Here is a 16409-nt window from a genome sequence, read left to right as displayed (position 1 = left end):
GTGCCCAGCCAACAGTAAGAACATTTTTGTTGTGTTTTTCTGAAATGGGGTAAGATTGCTACCACTTTCTTTCAGCACTGGCTCACCTGGAACAGCTCCAGGAGTGCAGTTGCTCTGTTTTAACCTGAGCTAACCAGCACTTACACAGAGCCTGGGGTGCTCCTCTTGTAAGGACAGTGTACATGGGGCCTGTGAAAGAGGCTTAACCCACAGAAATTGACTTCAACAAGCAGAATGTCTACATGACCAACACTGTTTGGTAGGGCATTGTATAGATAACACAAGACCCACGGGAAGTATCACTATTGACCCCAGAGAGGAGGCAGGGACCTTCCTCTGGGCGGCTTCCCAGGCTAACACTTACTCCTTTGCAAATTGTGCCCATCTGGGGGGTGGGAAGGAGAAAGTGAGGGGACCCAGTGCAGCCCACTCGCCAACCATCAAGCCCTGCAGCCTGGCATGAAGCTACATCCCCCCCAAAAAGGGGGGTCCCTTTCCACTTTGCACAGTTGCACCCTGGCTCCAGCCCCATGTCCAGATCTCTTCCAACTTTGGACACTAGCTTGTTTTTTCTTAACAACCATCCTAATGTTATGTTCTAACTGGAGCTTTTCATGAGATGCCCACAATTTTTACCGAGGTTAACAGTAGAATCCTCTTCAGTCTCCTACGACTTACACCCCGGAAACCCACCAGGATGGAGCAAGGAAGGATGGGTGGCTGTGGTAGTTGCTGGTCCCACTCCTCCCACATCCCAGTCATACAACTTGATCCCAGAGGACACATTAAAATTGGAGAAACCACTTGAGATGTAATGTGTCCCCCAAACAAAGTACATGACAGCGACTAGCTACAATGTGAGATTTAGCTATAGTTTCATTTCGTTCCGTAAATATCACAAACTTTTCATCAAGGCAGAAAATGGTAACAAAGGCTATGTGTTCTCATTATTCCTGAACTCTGACCATTTTCCCCTCCGTGCCCACAACCGAGCACGTTCTCTCTCCAACCTCCTGTGCTCTCTGTGGCTCCATCACACTCTCGTCACCAAGACTCACCCCTGCTCACACCACACCCTTCATGGGGAGGCCGGGGATGGGCACCGGGAGGTGGGCTTCTTCACTTCTCTCCTTTGTGGTTCTCTTCTCTAGTCCCTGAGAAACCGAATCCATGTCATTCCCCATAGAAAACCCTACAGGTGAGGAGGTTCTCATGGTCACCCTGGCAACATGTTCTCCCTTTAAACCTCATATTTCATTCATGCTAGTATATGTCAGGTGCTCTGTTGTATGATATTACATTGAGTCATTCCACTAACTGCATAAGAAGCTGAGACCCAGAGAGGTCAAGCGACTTGTCCAAGCACTCAAAGTGGCAGCCCCTGGTCTTCAGTCCCTGCATCCAGCTTGCTCTCCCTTCAGCTTGGCCTGGAATAGCACCACTGTGTGCATCCCAGTCACCTCAGTTATGTCCGTGACACTATTTCAGGTTATTTATGGAGAAAAATCAGAGGTGTCTACCTGTGAGCTGTGAGGGACTCTGAGCAAGGAAAGTCTGCTTACCACAAGGTATCCCAGGAGGGGACACCTTTAGCCCTGCTCCCATAGCTGACTCTCCATCCCCTCGTGGCTGCTTTCACAGAGGATTGTGGCCATGGAACCAAACTGTGGGTGTCCTTAGCCAGGATAGACGAGCCTAGACCACGTCTACGAGTGAGCCCTGCTCATTGAAGGTGTTCTTTTCCATCTCTCTCTTCAGGACAGCTACAGAACAGTGCACATTTTAGGATGAAAATGAGGAGACACTGGTAACTGCGGTACCTAAAACATAATTTGCTCTGTGCATTTCATGTTTGCTATTTTTTTAAATCTTAAAAAGAGGCACACATGAGAGTAACCAATCTCACATTCCAGTCATGTAATCCCAGTATGTCTGGACCACTGATTCTCTTTTTAAAAGTGGCATCTCTGTCATTTTTAAAATAGAAAATCCTAGATAGTGATTCCTATTATCATCAAGTAATATATATCAGGCCCGAAGGCTACCTTGTCACATTTTACTCTGGCATAGAAATCTAATTCCTTCTCTATAAAGTCAAAAAGAGAGAAGTGAGTTATAGATGTTTCCTAATTTAGTTCAGGGTCCACTTATAATCCTCGTCCTCAACTGATGGTTTAGTGATAACTTAAAAGGTGATGCTGCAAATGATTCTTTGGTGGATTTCAGAAAATAAAGAAGCTATTCCAGCAAAAAAAAAAGTTTCTATTTTTACCTCTCTTCTGTCAGGGATCACAGTATATGTAGTTTTAAAGATGAATGTTTTAGAGTCAGAAAGACCTGGATTTATATCCAAGTTCTGCCAGATTCCTAACTCTGTAAGCTTTTTATTTATCTTCTAAATTTCAATTTCACATAAACAGAATGGGATTAATAATCACATCTACCCCCAAGACCATAGGGCTGTAGAGAAGATTAAATAAAGCAGTGTAAGTAAAATGATGAACAGAATGCCTGCATTACTAAGTAAACATTAACTAAATAAATGTAAGTCGCTTGTTATTATTATTGTCATTAATCAGAGTCAGGATCATGTGTTGCTGAGCAAAGGCTATGGCCCCGGACTGTCTACTCTACATTTGAGTCTCTTCTGCCCTACTTACCAATGGTGTGAACTTGAGCAAGTTACTTAACTCCTCTGTGTCTCAGTTTCCTCATCTATAAAATGACTCCTAATATTTACCTCATAGTGTTGGGAGGATTAAGTGAGTTGATAGAACTTTCTTGGGTAATGGGAACATTCTAAATCTGCTCCGTCCAATACAGTAGCCACCAGCCGCGTGAGGCTACTGAGTCCTTGAAATGTGGCTAGTGCAACTGAGGAGCTGAATTTTTTACATTTCACTTAATTTTAATTAATGTAAATATAAACAGCCACAGGTGGCTAGTGGCTACTATATTGAAAAAAATATAGACTGAGGACATTTCCTAACCATCCTAGAACCATTAGCATTGGTTAGTAAGTGTTCGTCTAAGTGTCAGCTAAAAGCAAGGGTAGTGCCTGTGGTGATGAGCAGAGTTTACAAACAAGAAATTGCTTGTTATCAACAGTGATCACAGGCCAAGGGGAAGGGAAAAAATACAGTTTCCAGAAATATGTGCGATACATGATTGAAAGTATTTGAAATAAGAGCAGTTAGATGCGCTAATAAATCATGTATATCAAATCGCCAACTTCATTTATGTTACTCTTTCTCAAACTTTTTCCTTCATTTCAGTTTCGATTTTGAATACAGTTATGTATTTTTAAAGCGTATGCTTAGTGGAAGGTATCTCGTGATTTCTAAAAAAGTTATTTCTTCCCAAAAAGTTTATATAAGAGAGAGTATATGTGTGTGTTAGTAACTTTCCTGTTTACCAAAGAATCAGAGTAGCAGCTCATTATCATGAATTAGTATAAAGGACAGGAATTCAGTGTGTCGATATCAGTAAGTGATATGTTACTTGGAAAAGTATCATATTACAGGCTGATTTTTTAAAACAGAGATATTTTAAATGGAATCTTGAGAAAAACTTAAGACCATCAAGTATATGCAAAAGGATTCAATGTCACCAAGTAAGACATATGCTTTATTCTTTTCTCTGGCCCAAGTAATGAATACTCTTCTCTACAGTGAATACACATAAAAGTTTCTTTTTGAAGTAACCTTCTCTAAATTGCCTGAAGGCTCCCTTTATTTAAGGTTTTATGAGAGCAAGAAAATGAAAAATATGACTATGAAAATGAAATGAAAATATGACTATGCAGATATGGAATTATGCTTTCAGCAATAAGGAAAAGGGAGCTTTGCAGATTCCTAAAATAATGTGATGCAAACAGACAATTTTCTCCCCAAATAGTCATTGTTCTCAGCATTTTGTAGGTACCATAGCATGGTGCATCACTGAAATCAACACATAACATGAGAACACTCTGTGTTGGCAGCATTTTCCTCAAAAAAAGCAAGGAGAGGGAGACACCTCCAGTTACGTTTCCCAAGCAGAACACAGTGATGTCGAGCATTGGGCAGGTTTTTATATTTAGTTAGGTTTGAGTGTCTAAGGTTCATTATCATCAGTAGTCAGGGACAGGAAATTTACATTCTCAGTGCAGGAGACAAATGTCAGAAAAGGGACACTGGTCTTTGTTAATTGCAAAAGAAACACTCTGCAACCAGAGAAGGGCTTCTCCTCTCACCCCTCCCCAACTTTCTCCCCGCTCCCCACTCCAGCATCAGGGAGATCTGGGCAGAATTGATACACCCATGCCAGCATCTAATTACAGAGATAATACTGGAAGCAAACTGATTAGGCATGACATATGAAATTACCTGAGAAGGTTTAATCGCCTGATCATATTCAGATCTGAAGCCTATCTATGAAGGCTCAATTGCATGGGCCAGTTTCTCAAACACTAAACATTCCCTATCGCTGTCATCAGTGACCTGGAAGGGTGTACTTCACTTTCCACAGCGTAGGAGGCTTCATGTAGAGCCAGTCTACTGGTATGGAAAGGGTTCTTAGTCTAGGGATCATGGGCCCCTGTGAATAGTCTATGAACCATGTATAGACTTCATAGGCCTATAGTGAGTCCCCTTAAAATGCATGCCTATATTGTATATGTCTTACATTTGTCACTGTGTATGTCTGCGTGGAGGAAAGGTCAGTCGCTACTATCAGATTTGCTTTTGAAGGAGCTTATGCCCATCCTTATATAGCACACCATGGAGAAGACAGATGGCTCCAAAATATTATTTCCAGAAAGAATAAAGTGATCATAGCAAACACTTTTGCCAATAATGTCTCTGTAGCCACTCCATCTTCTTCAGTTTAGAGAGCTTTTGTAAATGCTATCTTTATTTTGCATTTTTTTAATCCAAAGATGTTTTGGAAATTTTTCTTAATGCAGGAAAAAATATATTGGACATACTTGAAAATTAAATCAAGGACACCATGTAAAATATTCTGATGTATTGCTACACCTTCAATATCTAAATTGATTGAGGCAGGGCCTCTGAGAAGAAAGTCAAAAATTCAGTCTGTCTTCCACATGTTTTGTCTGTACCAGTGGTTTCCAGCTGGAGGGCAATTTTGCTTCCTAAGGAATATTTGACAATTGCTGGAGACAGTTTTGGTTGTGATGGTTGGGGTGCGGGGCTGCTCCTGGCATGCAGTGGGTAGAGACCAGGGATGTTGCTTAACATCCTACATTGTACAGAACAGCTCTGCAGCAAAGATACATCCAGCCCAAAATGTCAGTAGTGCTGATGCTGAGAAACCCTGATCTAGATCATGACTACTGTTTTTGCCACAGCCTTCAAACCAGGCTTATCCCTCCACACCCCATGTGCCAGCCAGCCATAAAAGTAACTTCTGGTTCATGTTCCAGTTTGCCTATTATTTAACCAGTGTCCTCCCCGTTATGCCTTATTCATTCTCAGTCTTGTCAGTGTGACTTCAAATCCAATGCTGCTCCCACTGATTTGAAAAATCTCCCTTACTTCCCGACTGGCATATATATATATATATATATTTTTTTTTTTACGGGGGGACTTCAGTATGAAACAGTTTTGGTTGTCTTGTTATGGCTGAGTTGTTGGCTTTTCCAGCTCCTCTGACCTCAGAGCAGGACTCTATCTTAGAGTTCAAGATCTCCAGTTACGCAGACTTTAACTTCAATCCCAGCTTGGTCATTTAGCAGCTTCGAATCCTCATTCAAGTTACCTATTTTCCTGAACCACAGTTTTCTCTTTTATAAAATGAAATGCCTGGCACCAATGATCCTGCCCCAGAAAACCTCCTTCTTCTTAAGGGAATAACTATTATTATCGTATGATCAAGCTGATACAAATATAGCCCTTGTGTTGTGAGGCTTATGTGAGAATGTATGTGAATTATGGTTGTCAGCTGGGGCTGGTTCTTTGTAATCAACAGGGGTGCCTCAAATAAATGAATTACAGGATCCACCCATTACCAGACTGAGGATCGCTGGTTAGAGTGCTGGACTCCCTGCCTGGCACATGATCCATGCTGTCTAGGTGCACCTGCTGTTGTTGCTGCCATGACCATCGTCTGCCCCTTTCCTAGTTCCCCTGAACCCATCTCTGCACCACTGCCCTCCAGGAGATGAGGATTTAAATGTAACAAAGTTGGGGAGTTGGCTTGAAGTTTCATTTTTCTTATAGACTTAAGTAATCCCATAGCCATAAATTTAGTCACAAAGCATGGCTTGATGAGTAAAGCCATAAGACTGTATTCTTCTTTTAATTGATATATAATAATTGTAAACATTTATGGGGTAAATGTGATTTTTCAGTTCATACATACAGTGTGTAATCATCAGATCAGGAAGATTTTATTCTTGACTGTAGCATCAGTAAATGAGGGTCCTCTTCTCTGGGCAATGTCCTTCCTCTTTACTTCCATTCTTAAAAAAGGCTCATTTCCATATATTTTCTCCCATATTATATAGTGGCTAAAGAAACATGGTATAGTAATGGCTGGGTTGTCATATGGAAGATCCAGACATCCAATAAATTCCATTTTTGAGCCATTGACTTAATTTAATAAATATTTATTGGACATTGGTATTGAAGTACTAAGTATTGGAGTTAAAAGTGGGCTGAAATATAAGGTGAATAAGACAAACTACCCAGAGCATTGCTACCCTAAAAAGCATCAGCTGTAGTGCATTGAGCCTTTGCCATGTGCCTTGCAATATGTTTGTTTTTTGATGAGCATTTTTCATTAGAAACCTTTCTTGCAAGGGAAGAACTATTATTCTTATCTTATTCCCAAGTTACTTAGAGCTTATACAGATCCATTCATTTGGTATACGTAGCTCCCAAACAAACAAACAAGTCTTACAGCCACCTGGCATTTTGCAGCACATTGAGTTTATGTTGGAAAAGCATATGGATCTGAAGTATGTGGCATACAGTAAACACAACTTAAGGTATAGTAATAATAAGAGCATTCTACATAGATCACCCCATAAAAATGTCAGTCCATTTTAAAGACAAGAAAACTGAGTCTCAGAAAGCCTAAACCACCTGAGTCCCCACTGTTAATAAGTGTTGAAGTTGGCACTGAGCTCTAGCTGTCTTCTGTGTTGGTCTTCCAAATACCTGATACTGCTGAGAGTCATTATAGATCAAATCACCAACAAATAACCTTTTATTCTCCTGGACTGAGGTAGTGTGGCTGCAGAAGAAAAATCTCCTTTCCATATTTTAATATCCAGGTTCCTCTTGTTCATGTTCAACAGTAAGGACTCCATCCTGGCATATTTCTTCCAAATGTGTCTAAAAGTAAGAAGGCACACGTGCCCTGAAGCATTTTCTACCCCTTGAACTCAGGAATCCCCTATGTCCCAGCAGGAAACTTGATGCCTATCCAGAAGCAAAGTTCACTTGGCCGCCCTCACTGTGGAGACCTGTTACCACACCAAATGCACTTCCCCCTCCTGCTGACAAAGAGCAGTCAGTGGCCACCGTTATTGACCTGAGCTCTAATTAGTCTGGTTTTATAATGAGGAAAAGAGTACGATTCTAATTAGTAAATTTCCATCTCTTTCTCAATAGGTATCCCCCAGTCAAAGCAATCAGCTATCCTCATCACACTGATTCCATTGCCAGAAAAATAACTGTATCATAAAACTCTAGTAAAAGTGAAGATGGTTAAGGCAACAAGAGAGCAGAATGAGGTTTTATTTGCTGCTAATGAGCTGCATTCTCTCTCTTAGGTCCGTGGCGCTCAGGTAGTTGGTTCTGACATGATTGTGACAGTTGAATTTACCAATCCTTTAAAAGAAACCCTGAGAAATGTCTGGATACACCTGGATGGTCCTGGAATAACAAGACCAATGAGGAAGATGTTCCGGTAAGCCTTGGGTTGGGGAGACCAAGCAGGCAGTGCAGGGCTGTGGGAAGTTTTCTATGCGTGTGTCTTTTCCAAACATAGATCTGCTCCCTCATGAAAATGTCTGGGAAGCTGCCTCCTCCTTGCTGACCATGGAGTAAAACTAGGTTTGATTTGACGAGCACTTTTATCATTTAATCCTTAAAGACACCCTAATGATGTGGATACTGCTATTATCTCTCTTCTGTAGCTGAGGAATTTGAGGCTTTGAGAGGTTGACTGGTTGAATCTTCACTTACACAGTTTATGAAAACAGAGCCAAGATTCAGACTCAGGCTGGTGAATTCCAGAACCCAAGTTTGAACCACTTTGCTGTACTACCTACTCATGTATGGACAATTCTCATCTTTATTGAGCTCCTACCATGTGTCAAATATTAGGCTGAGAGATGCTCCCTTTTCATGGTTCCCTTGTCTCCAGCCTCACCTCACAGATTTTACCATCCCAATCACTGTCTACAACTGTTCGATTCAGGTTTTGTTTTAGTTGAGCCTAAAGAGTTCTAGATGGTTCCCCATTCAGGGGACCAAAGACAACCCCAAGTTATGTAATGATCTGAATGAAACTCAGCCTCTTCCACACACAGCCCCCTTCAAAGTGTGCTTGAGGGGTCTCAGTTTCTGTGACTTCTACTAACAAAGAGTGTAACCCAACAAGATAACCTATTCCATGGTCAGGTAGCTCTAATGGTAAGGAAACATGTTTTTCTACCATCTGATCCTACCAATGATCCTAACTCTGCCATCTGGACTGACAGAAAGTAAGGCCCATCTCTCTTCCATCTGATGGTTTGCAAATGTTTGCAAACAGCTGTCTCATCTTCTTCGAATCTTTTCTACCTGGGGACAAAAATCTGTCCTGACTTTATTTCTCTCTCCTCTAACGTGGTTTCAGCTCTCTGTCTCTCTCTCCCACACATCCCAATTTGTCACTACTCCTCTTAAAGTGTGACACCCAGAATGGATCCCAATCTTTGAGGTTTATTACTTTCATTTCTACCACAAATAAGTCCTTGTCAGCATCAATCAATCTAGCACATTTCCTGTGGGGTGACCTTCTAAGGCATAGAAAGGGAGGTAGAGGACTTTGGAAACCGCCTCATGACCAGATATGTTAAGAATTTTCCCGACACCCTTTATGGAAGCGACCCCGCTCTGGAATCTGTGGGATAAATGCAAGGCCTCACTTAAACCCTCTGGGGCACTTTATTGCCCATAAAGGGCTCTCCGCATTTCTTTCAAATTACAAGGCTTATAGCTTCTGCATCTCATCATTTAAGAGATGCCTTATTGCAGATGCAATAAACAACAGAGAAAATAATCTGAGTGCTTTTGAAACAATGCAAGCACAAAACATAGCAACCTTCCTGTGCTAATAGGAAAGTTGCAGGAAAGAAAAAAGAAGTAAATTAGTAATCAACCCCAGCTAGATGGAGAGGTCAGCAGCCATACCCCTGCTTTCGTCAGAAACAACAGTCTCACTCACCCGTTCTCACACCTTCCCACTCGAATCAGATGCAAGAATCGTTCAGGCAAAGTGAAACACGTTTCCTCTTCCATACAGCCCCCTGCTGTATCCAATTTTTTCCTTCCCAGACAGTAACCCCACAAGCTTTATCTGAGTGTACTGGAACCTCTTCTATCTTTACACCTTGGCTATCCCCCCAGAATTCCACCTTGGTCAAGGTCAACACATGAAGAAGGACACTGTGTGTCTTAGACAAAAGGTGAATTATCACACAGTGCAATGACCCACTATTTGGGAGGCCTCAGGCTCGAAATAGGTTAAATCTCCAGACGGTTTGTTTATTGTTAATGTCTGACATTGGGGTGGAGCAAAGTGGAGTGAATCGGGAGAAAGGATGGATAAGGCTAGTCCCCACATGGACACAGATGTCCTGCCCACACACTGGCTTAAGGTACTATTAGTAGTTACTGCAACACGTAAGTCTAGGCAGACAAGTAGATAGACAGACAGCTAGCTGCTCTTAGTCGGTTTGCGCTGCTGTAACAGAAATGCCATAGATTGGGTGGCTTACACAACAAACATTTACACCTCACACTTCTGGAGCCTGGGAAGTCCGAGAACAAGGGGCCAACCAATTCGCTTCCTGATGAGGGCTCTCTTCCCAGCTTGCAGATGGCTGTCTTTTCACTGTGCCCTCACATGGGGCAGAGAGAGGGAGGGCAAGTTCTCTGGCATCTCTTCTTCGAAGGGCACTCATCCCATCATGAGCCCCGCCCACATTACCTATTCTAATTTAATTACCTCCCCAAAGCTCCATCACTAAATAGTATCACACAGGAGTTTGGGTTTCAACAAATGAATTTGTGAGGAGCACAAACATTTAGTCCATAACAGTCCTCAATCTCTCTTTTTAAGTTTTTTTTACTGACACATTGTAATTGCACATGTTTATGTGGGGGAATTTGATGTTTCGATACATATAGTGTATGTTGTATAATGATCAACTCGGAGTATTTAGTGTATCCATCACCCCATGCATTTATCATTTCTTTGTGGTGACAACATTCAAAAGCCCGTCTTCTAGCTCTTTTGTAATATACAATACCTACTGTTAATCATGGTTACCTTACAGAACACTAGATCTTATTCCTCCTATTTAATTGCCACTTTGTTCTCATTGGCCAACCTCTTCCCATCTTCCCCTTCATGTTCTCCTCCTCAGTCTCTGGTAACCACCGTTCTACTCTTTGTTTCTACATTATCAACTTTAAAAAAAATTTTTTTTAGTGTTTACATGTGAGTGAAATCACGTAGTATTTGTCTTTCCACGTCTGGTTTATTTCACTTACCATGATGCCCTTCCTCCAGGTCTAATTCTTGTTGTTACAAATGGCAGGATTTTATTCTTTTTTATGGCTGAATAGTTATAGAAACCTAGATTCAGGGTGGAATGTCTCCCAGGCAAAAGAAGCTTTATTTCTCAGAGACAGTCAAAAATTGGGCGAAAAATCATGACATAGAAAACATTTGTTATCTGGGATGGGCTTACAACTTGGACCAAGCGCTACTTTCTCTGTTTACTCCTCACTCCAGCACACACCTTCACAACCAAGACCTGAGCCAGTCCATGCCCACTTCCATATGGTCAGATAATTAGAAACACTCCACTGTGCCCTATGTTGCCAAGATCTGATCTAGGAGTGCCAGATCCATGTAACAACTTGGACGCCTAGAAAGTGCAATTCCACAGAACCAAAATCCTTTACAAGACTGTATTTCTCTCTAGAATACAGCTCTTAAATAGTTGGGGAATCACCACCCCCACTCATTCACCCACACCCTGCCAGATGTGGTGTCTAGAAGGCACGGGGTCTTGAACCCAAAGTAGAGGACCTGGAAGGTGGGGAGCTGGTAAACAGGGAATCGGAGCCAGGAACAAAGAAGGCAGTGCTGTGTCCCATCCCTCACTCGCCGTGAGCCAACTCTACTCTGAAATGGTTTACCTTCCTGCTCTTCCCCCACTGCCTCCTGCCTATCTCAGATGCACAGAGGTCCCACTTCCACAGACTCTTAGCTTTCTGCACTTGAAGCTTCCAGAGCATCAAATAATTTATCTTCCAGATTTATTTTGCTCTTTAGAAAATGATCCAGTTCAATAAGTTATTTCAAGAGAAAAATTCTCCCACTTTGTGATTTGGGCTTAAACTTTAAGTTTCTCAAATAGGACAGAAGCTAAGGGCTAGACGCACAGAGGACAAACCATGGGTAGTTGCAGTTTATTGTAATAATAATCTCATTTGCCTGCGTGCATTCAAGATGATAAATGGCCGGTATCTCCTGATGGCTCAGCACATTACTGAGAATCATTTATCACAACATCCATCCCCAGAAAATAGGATTACTCCAACATTGCTCCACTTACCAAAATGATTTTTTCTCTCTGTTATGAATTTATCTGTATGTAAAGTAGCATGCATAGGTATCTTCATGTATGAGTATCTTCATGTATGAGTTTTTTCGTATGTACACATCATTATGCCAGATGGTTTTATGAGTACGAGAAAATGACAAGGGGGAGCTAAAGATTTAGCTTCTATTTGAGGTGGTTATCTACAGTACATGGTCTCAGGTCAGGTCCTTAACCAGGGCCACTGTTTCACAAAGTGCTTCTGATTGATCACTTGGGGGAACCAGAGGAGAGACAATGAATGGATACAGGTAACAATAGCACAGCTGTTGAGAAATAAATATCCCAAACCTACATTGGTATTGAATTGAGCACTGTGAATTGAGGACTGAGAATTTTCTCTCTGCATACAGGCAGGAGAAACTTTCCTAAATTATTTTGCAAAGAGTTCAATGAATCCTCCATGAATACTTACGGGACAGTCTTATTACTAAGTCAAAAAGCATCTTTCCTGCCTGAGGAATAAAACCTATGAAAAAGTAAGCACAGTGGTCAGAAAAAGCCTTTTGTTTTTTTCTTTTTTTTTATTTCCATAGGTTTTTGGGGGAACAGATGGTGTTTGGTTACATGAATAAGTTCTTTAGTGGTGACTTCTGAGATATTTGGTCACCCATCACCTGAGAAGTACATACTGTACCCAATTTGTAGTCTTTTATCCCTCTCACCCTTCCCCTGAGTCCCCAAAGACCTCAGCATCGTTCTTATGCCTTTGCACCCTCATAGCTTAGCTCCAGCTTATGAGTGAGAACATAGGATGTTTGGTTTTCCATTCCTGAGTTACTTCACTTAGAATCATGATCTCCAGTTTCATCCAGGTTACTATGAATTCCATTATTTCATTTCTTTTTATGGCCGAGTAGTATTCCATGGTATACACATACCACAATTTCTTTATCCACTCGTTGATGGGCATTTGGGCTGGTTCCATGGTTTTGCAATCGCAAATTGTGCTGCTGTAAATATGTGTGTGCAAATATCTTAGAAAAAGCCTTTTCTTATAGAACATATGGTGTACATTTTTATGAAATGTAGTGAAGAGTAGCAGAAAGAGTATGAATATGGGACTCAGAAAAACCTGGGTTCAAATTTCATCTCTGCCTATTTACCAATTATGTGATCTTGAAAAAGGGACTTCACTGGTTAACCTTCCATTTTTCTTGATCATAAAATCTGCTGCATAGTATCTGCCTCAAAGAACTGTCATACATATAAAATCTGAATATAATCTCCCACGGTTTATAGGGGAGGCTATATGTGAAGCACCCCAGAGAACACTAAATCTCCCCAGCCCTGATTAGCCTCAGTCTGCACTGATGTGGGCTTGTTCATGACACTCAGGAAGACTTCAGGGCAAAGGCTGGGAGGAAGAGGAGAACACCACAACCATTCAAGGCTATGTCATTAACCGGATACATTAGGGCATTGACAACAAATGGTAGCAGAAAGTTGCATAGGTGGAGGGGCCCAATTTGGTGGTTGAAATAGGAATTTGAATGACAGAACATGAAGATTCTCAAAGTCAAATGGCAGCAGGCAGGGCTATGTTCCAGATGCTGAGCCTGGAAACAAGGTCTATCCCAAGGGAGTTGGCAGAAGCTAATTCGAGTGTCAGGGCCTCAGCAAAGGCAGCTGGGGGATTCAGATAGGACTCTAATCCCAGGAGGAAACTAGCAGCAAAAACTGAGCCGAGGCTCAGAAGATCAGTCACATAGATAAGGCTACTATGGAGGGCTTGGGGACAAGCTAGAGTTAATGGTTGGATGGGGCTCAGCCCAGCTCCTGATGGCCACTGGGAAGCCGGCGGATGCATCCCAGTGGAAGGAACCATGACCCAATAAGACTGTCAGTGACTGGTTCTGCAGAGCCTTATGTGAGGGCCTCATCTGGGATGTCACTTGCTGAATCAGCCAGTGACAGTCTTCACTGCCCTAAGCACCAACTGAGAGAAAGAAAGCAAGTGACTTAGACAAGAGTTTTCACTGCTTCCTGATCAAGGTGGAAAGCTGGATCTTCCAACCTCTCCTCTCTTTTTTATCCTTTCAGTGAAATCCGGCCCAACTCCACCGTGCAGTGGGAAGAAGTGTGCCGGCCCTGGGTCTCTGGGCCTCGGAAGCTGATAGCCAGCATGAGCAGTGACTCCCTGAGACATGTGTATGGCGAGCTGGACGTGCAGATTCAAAGACGACCTTCCATGTGAATGCACAGGAGGCTGAGATGAACCGTGGCATTTGGCGTTTTGTAGTCTTGGCTAAGGAAATTCTAACACAAAAATAGCTCTTGCTTTGGCTTAGGTGTGAAGACCCAGAGAGGGCCCCAGAGTGGAGATCCCACGTATTTCAAAAACATACTTTTCAAAACCCAGGCTATTCAGCATGGAAGTTAGTTGTTAATCTCTCTACCTTCCAGAGAATGCTGAGCATTAGTTTTAATTAAGCTCTAATTAAGCTCTCATAGCTCATAAGAGTAACAGTCGTCATTTATCATCACAAATGGCTACAGCTCCAAATATCAGTGGGCTCTCTTACCAGGGAGATTTGCTCAATACCTGGCCTCATTTAAAACAAGACTTCAGATTCCCCACTCAGCCTTTTGGGAATAATAGCACATGATTTGGGCTCTAGAATTCCAATCCCCTTTCTTGGGGTCAGGTTCTACCCTCCAGGTCAGAATATTTTTCCCAGGACTGGAGCACAACGTGATTTTTATTTTTGGCAAAGCCAGGAAAAGGTCTTTCATTTTGCACCTGCAGCCAAGCAAATGCCTGCCAAATTTTACAGATTTACCTTGTGAGAAGAGGTGGCCCCATATTAACAAACTGCATTTGTGGGAAACTTAATCACCTACAAGGAGATAAGAAAGCAGGTGCAGCACTCAAGTCTATTGAATAATGTAGTTTTGTGGTGCATTTTACAGAAGGTGTCGCACTGTGGCCTGATCAGCAGGAGCCAATATCCCTTACTTTAACCCTTTTTGGGATGCAATACTAGGAAGTAAAGTGAGGGATTTATCTCTTTAGTTAGTGGCTATATTTCACCTATCTCTCAGGAATCATCTCCTTTGCAGAATGATGCAGGTTCAGGTCCCTTTTCAGAGATGTAATAAGCCCAATAAGATGGAGAAGCTGGTGGATCTAGTGACCAGATATATAGAAGGACTGCAACCACTGATTCTCTCTTGTCCTTCACATCACCCATGTTGAGACCGCAGCTTGGCACTCAGGTCCTGAAGGGTCATATGGACTCAGCCTTGCAAACAGCCAGTGCTAGTTCTGACCCAACCACAGAGGATGCTGACATCATTTGTATTATGTTCCAAGGCCACTACAGACAAGGCTACCTACTATGTATTTGCAAGGCTGATTTATGGCCAGAATTTCCCACTGACATGTATAGGGTGTGATTTAGGCCAGCAGACTGTGATTCTTAGCAAAAAATGAACCGTGTTAAGGATACTGCGGGCAAAATCAGAATGGAATGCTCTGATCTATATAACTACATTTTTAAGCCTTTGAGACTGTTCCTGAGCCTTCAGCACTAACCTATGAGGGTGAGCTGGTTCCCTCTATATATACATCATACTTAACTTTACTAGTAATCTCACAGCATTTGCCAAGTCTCCCAATACCCAATTTTAAAATGAAATGCATTTTGCTAGACAGTTAAACTGGCTTAACTTAGTATATTATTATTAATTACAATGTAATAGAAGCTTAAAATAAAGTTAAACTGATTATATTTGCATCTGAGCAGAGGTGAATGCTTTTAATTTTCAATATAACACACTACTAATCACAACTTCTTGAGAAACCATCCTTCCTCCGCAGTAGACAGCCCACCCCGGATAGGAAAACAAGCATTTATCCTTTAAAGAAAATGACTCTAACAGGTGTTAATGTCACCGCTTTCTTCACCTCTCTCTTTCTACATTTTATTAACTATATTCACTGAAGAATCAAGTTGCATATTTAGTTCAAAAACCAGCTTCCAGAACCTGTAAAACCTCTGTAGGTGTTTTCTCATAAACAATCTCATGAACCATTGTGGTGAATCAGTGGATAGCCAGCATGGAGACCTGCACAATGAACACCTGTTATGGTCTTATGACAATCATATATAGGAGATCCTATATTCATGGCAGACATCACTGAACAATTGTAGCTCAGATAAGACCTCAGAATCTTTCTCAATTCCAGATAGCAACTAGCAATTGATTTGAAACTGGCACCCAAGATGGAACCTGTTTGTCACGCTTACCCTTAGAGCCAGCCCATTCCCTCTGATAGCTGGGATATTACACATGTATTAATGCTATGGCTCTAAGAATTATAATTTAGCAATGCTAACAAGCAATGTGTCTCAGGTAGCAGCATGACTTTGAGTTCTAACTCTCCCTGAGTCTCTACCTGTGCTAGTCCTCAGTGCTTTCAAACAAATCTTTATTAGTGTTTGGAACTTCAATGACAAAAGAGGGGAAACATAAGAAACATAAATATTTTTGTTTCTTTTGGTTCTCCTGGGGG

At 41.8% G+C, this 16409-nt stretch overlaps 1 protein-coding gene across 2 annotated transcripts in view; it reads left to right on the top strand.

Annotated features, from left to right (window-relative positions):
- F13A1 (coagulation factor XIII, A1 polypeptide) overlaps positions 1-15630 on the top strand; it is a 167260-nt gene extending 151630 nt beyond the window's left edge. For both annotated transcript variants that reach the window (XM_011984597.1, XM_011984598.1), the window contains 2 exons: positions 7781-7917; positions 13934-15630. In XM_011984597.1, coding sequence (XP_011839987.1) covers positions 7781-7917; positions 13934-14087 — 291 coding nt within the window. In that variant the 3' untranslated portion in view covers positions 14088-15630. The remainder of the gene's footprint in view (positions 1-7780; positions 7918-13933) is intronic.
- Positions 15631-16409: the final 779 nt, after the last annotated feature.

This window comes from Mandrillus leucophaeus, unplaced genomic scaffold (genome assembly GCF_000951045.1).
Source record: "Mandrillus leucophaeus isolate KB7577 unplaced genomic scaffold, Mleu.le_1.0 Scaffold27, whole genome shotgun sequence".
Lineage (NCBI taxonomy): Eukaryota > Metazoa > Chordata > Mammalia > Primates > Cercopithecidae > Mandrillus > Mandrillus leucophaeus.
Note: the sequence above shows the minus strand (reverse complement) of the source record. Positions and strands in the feature narration are given on the sequence as shown.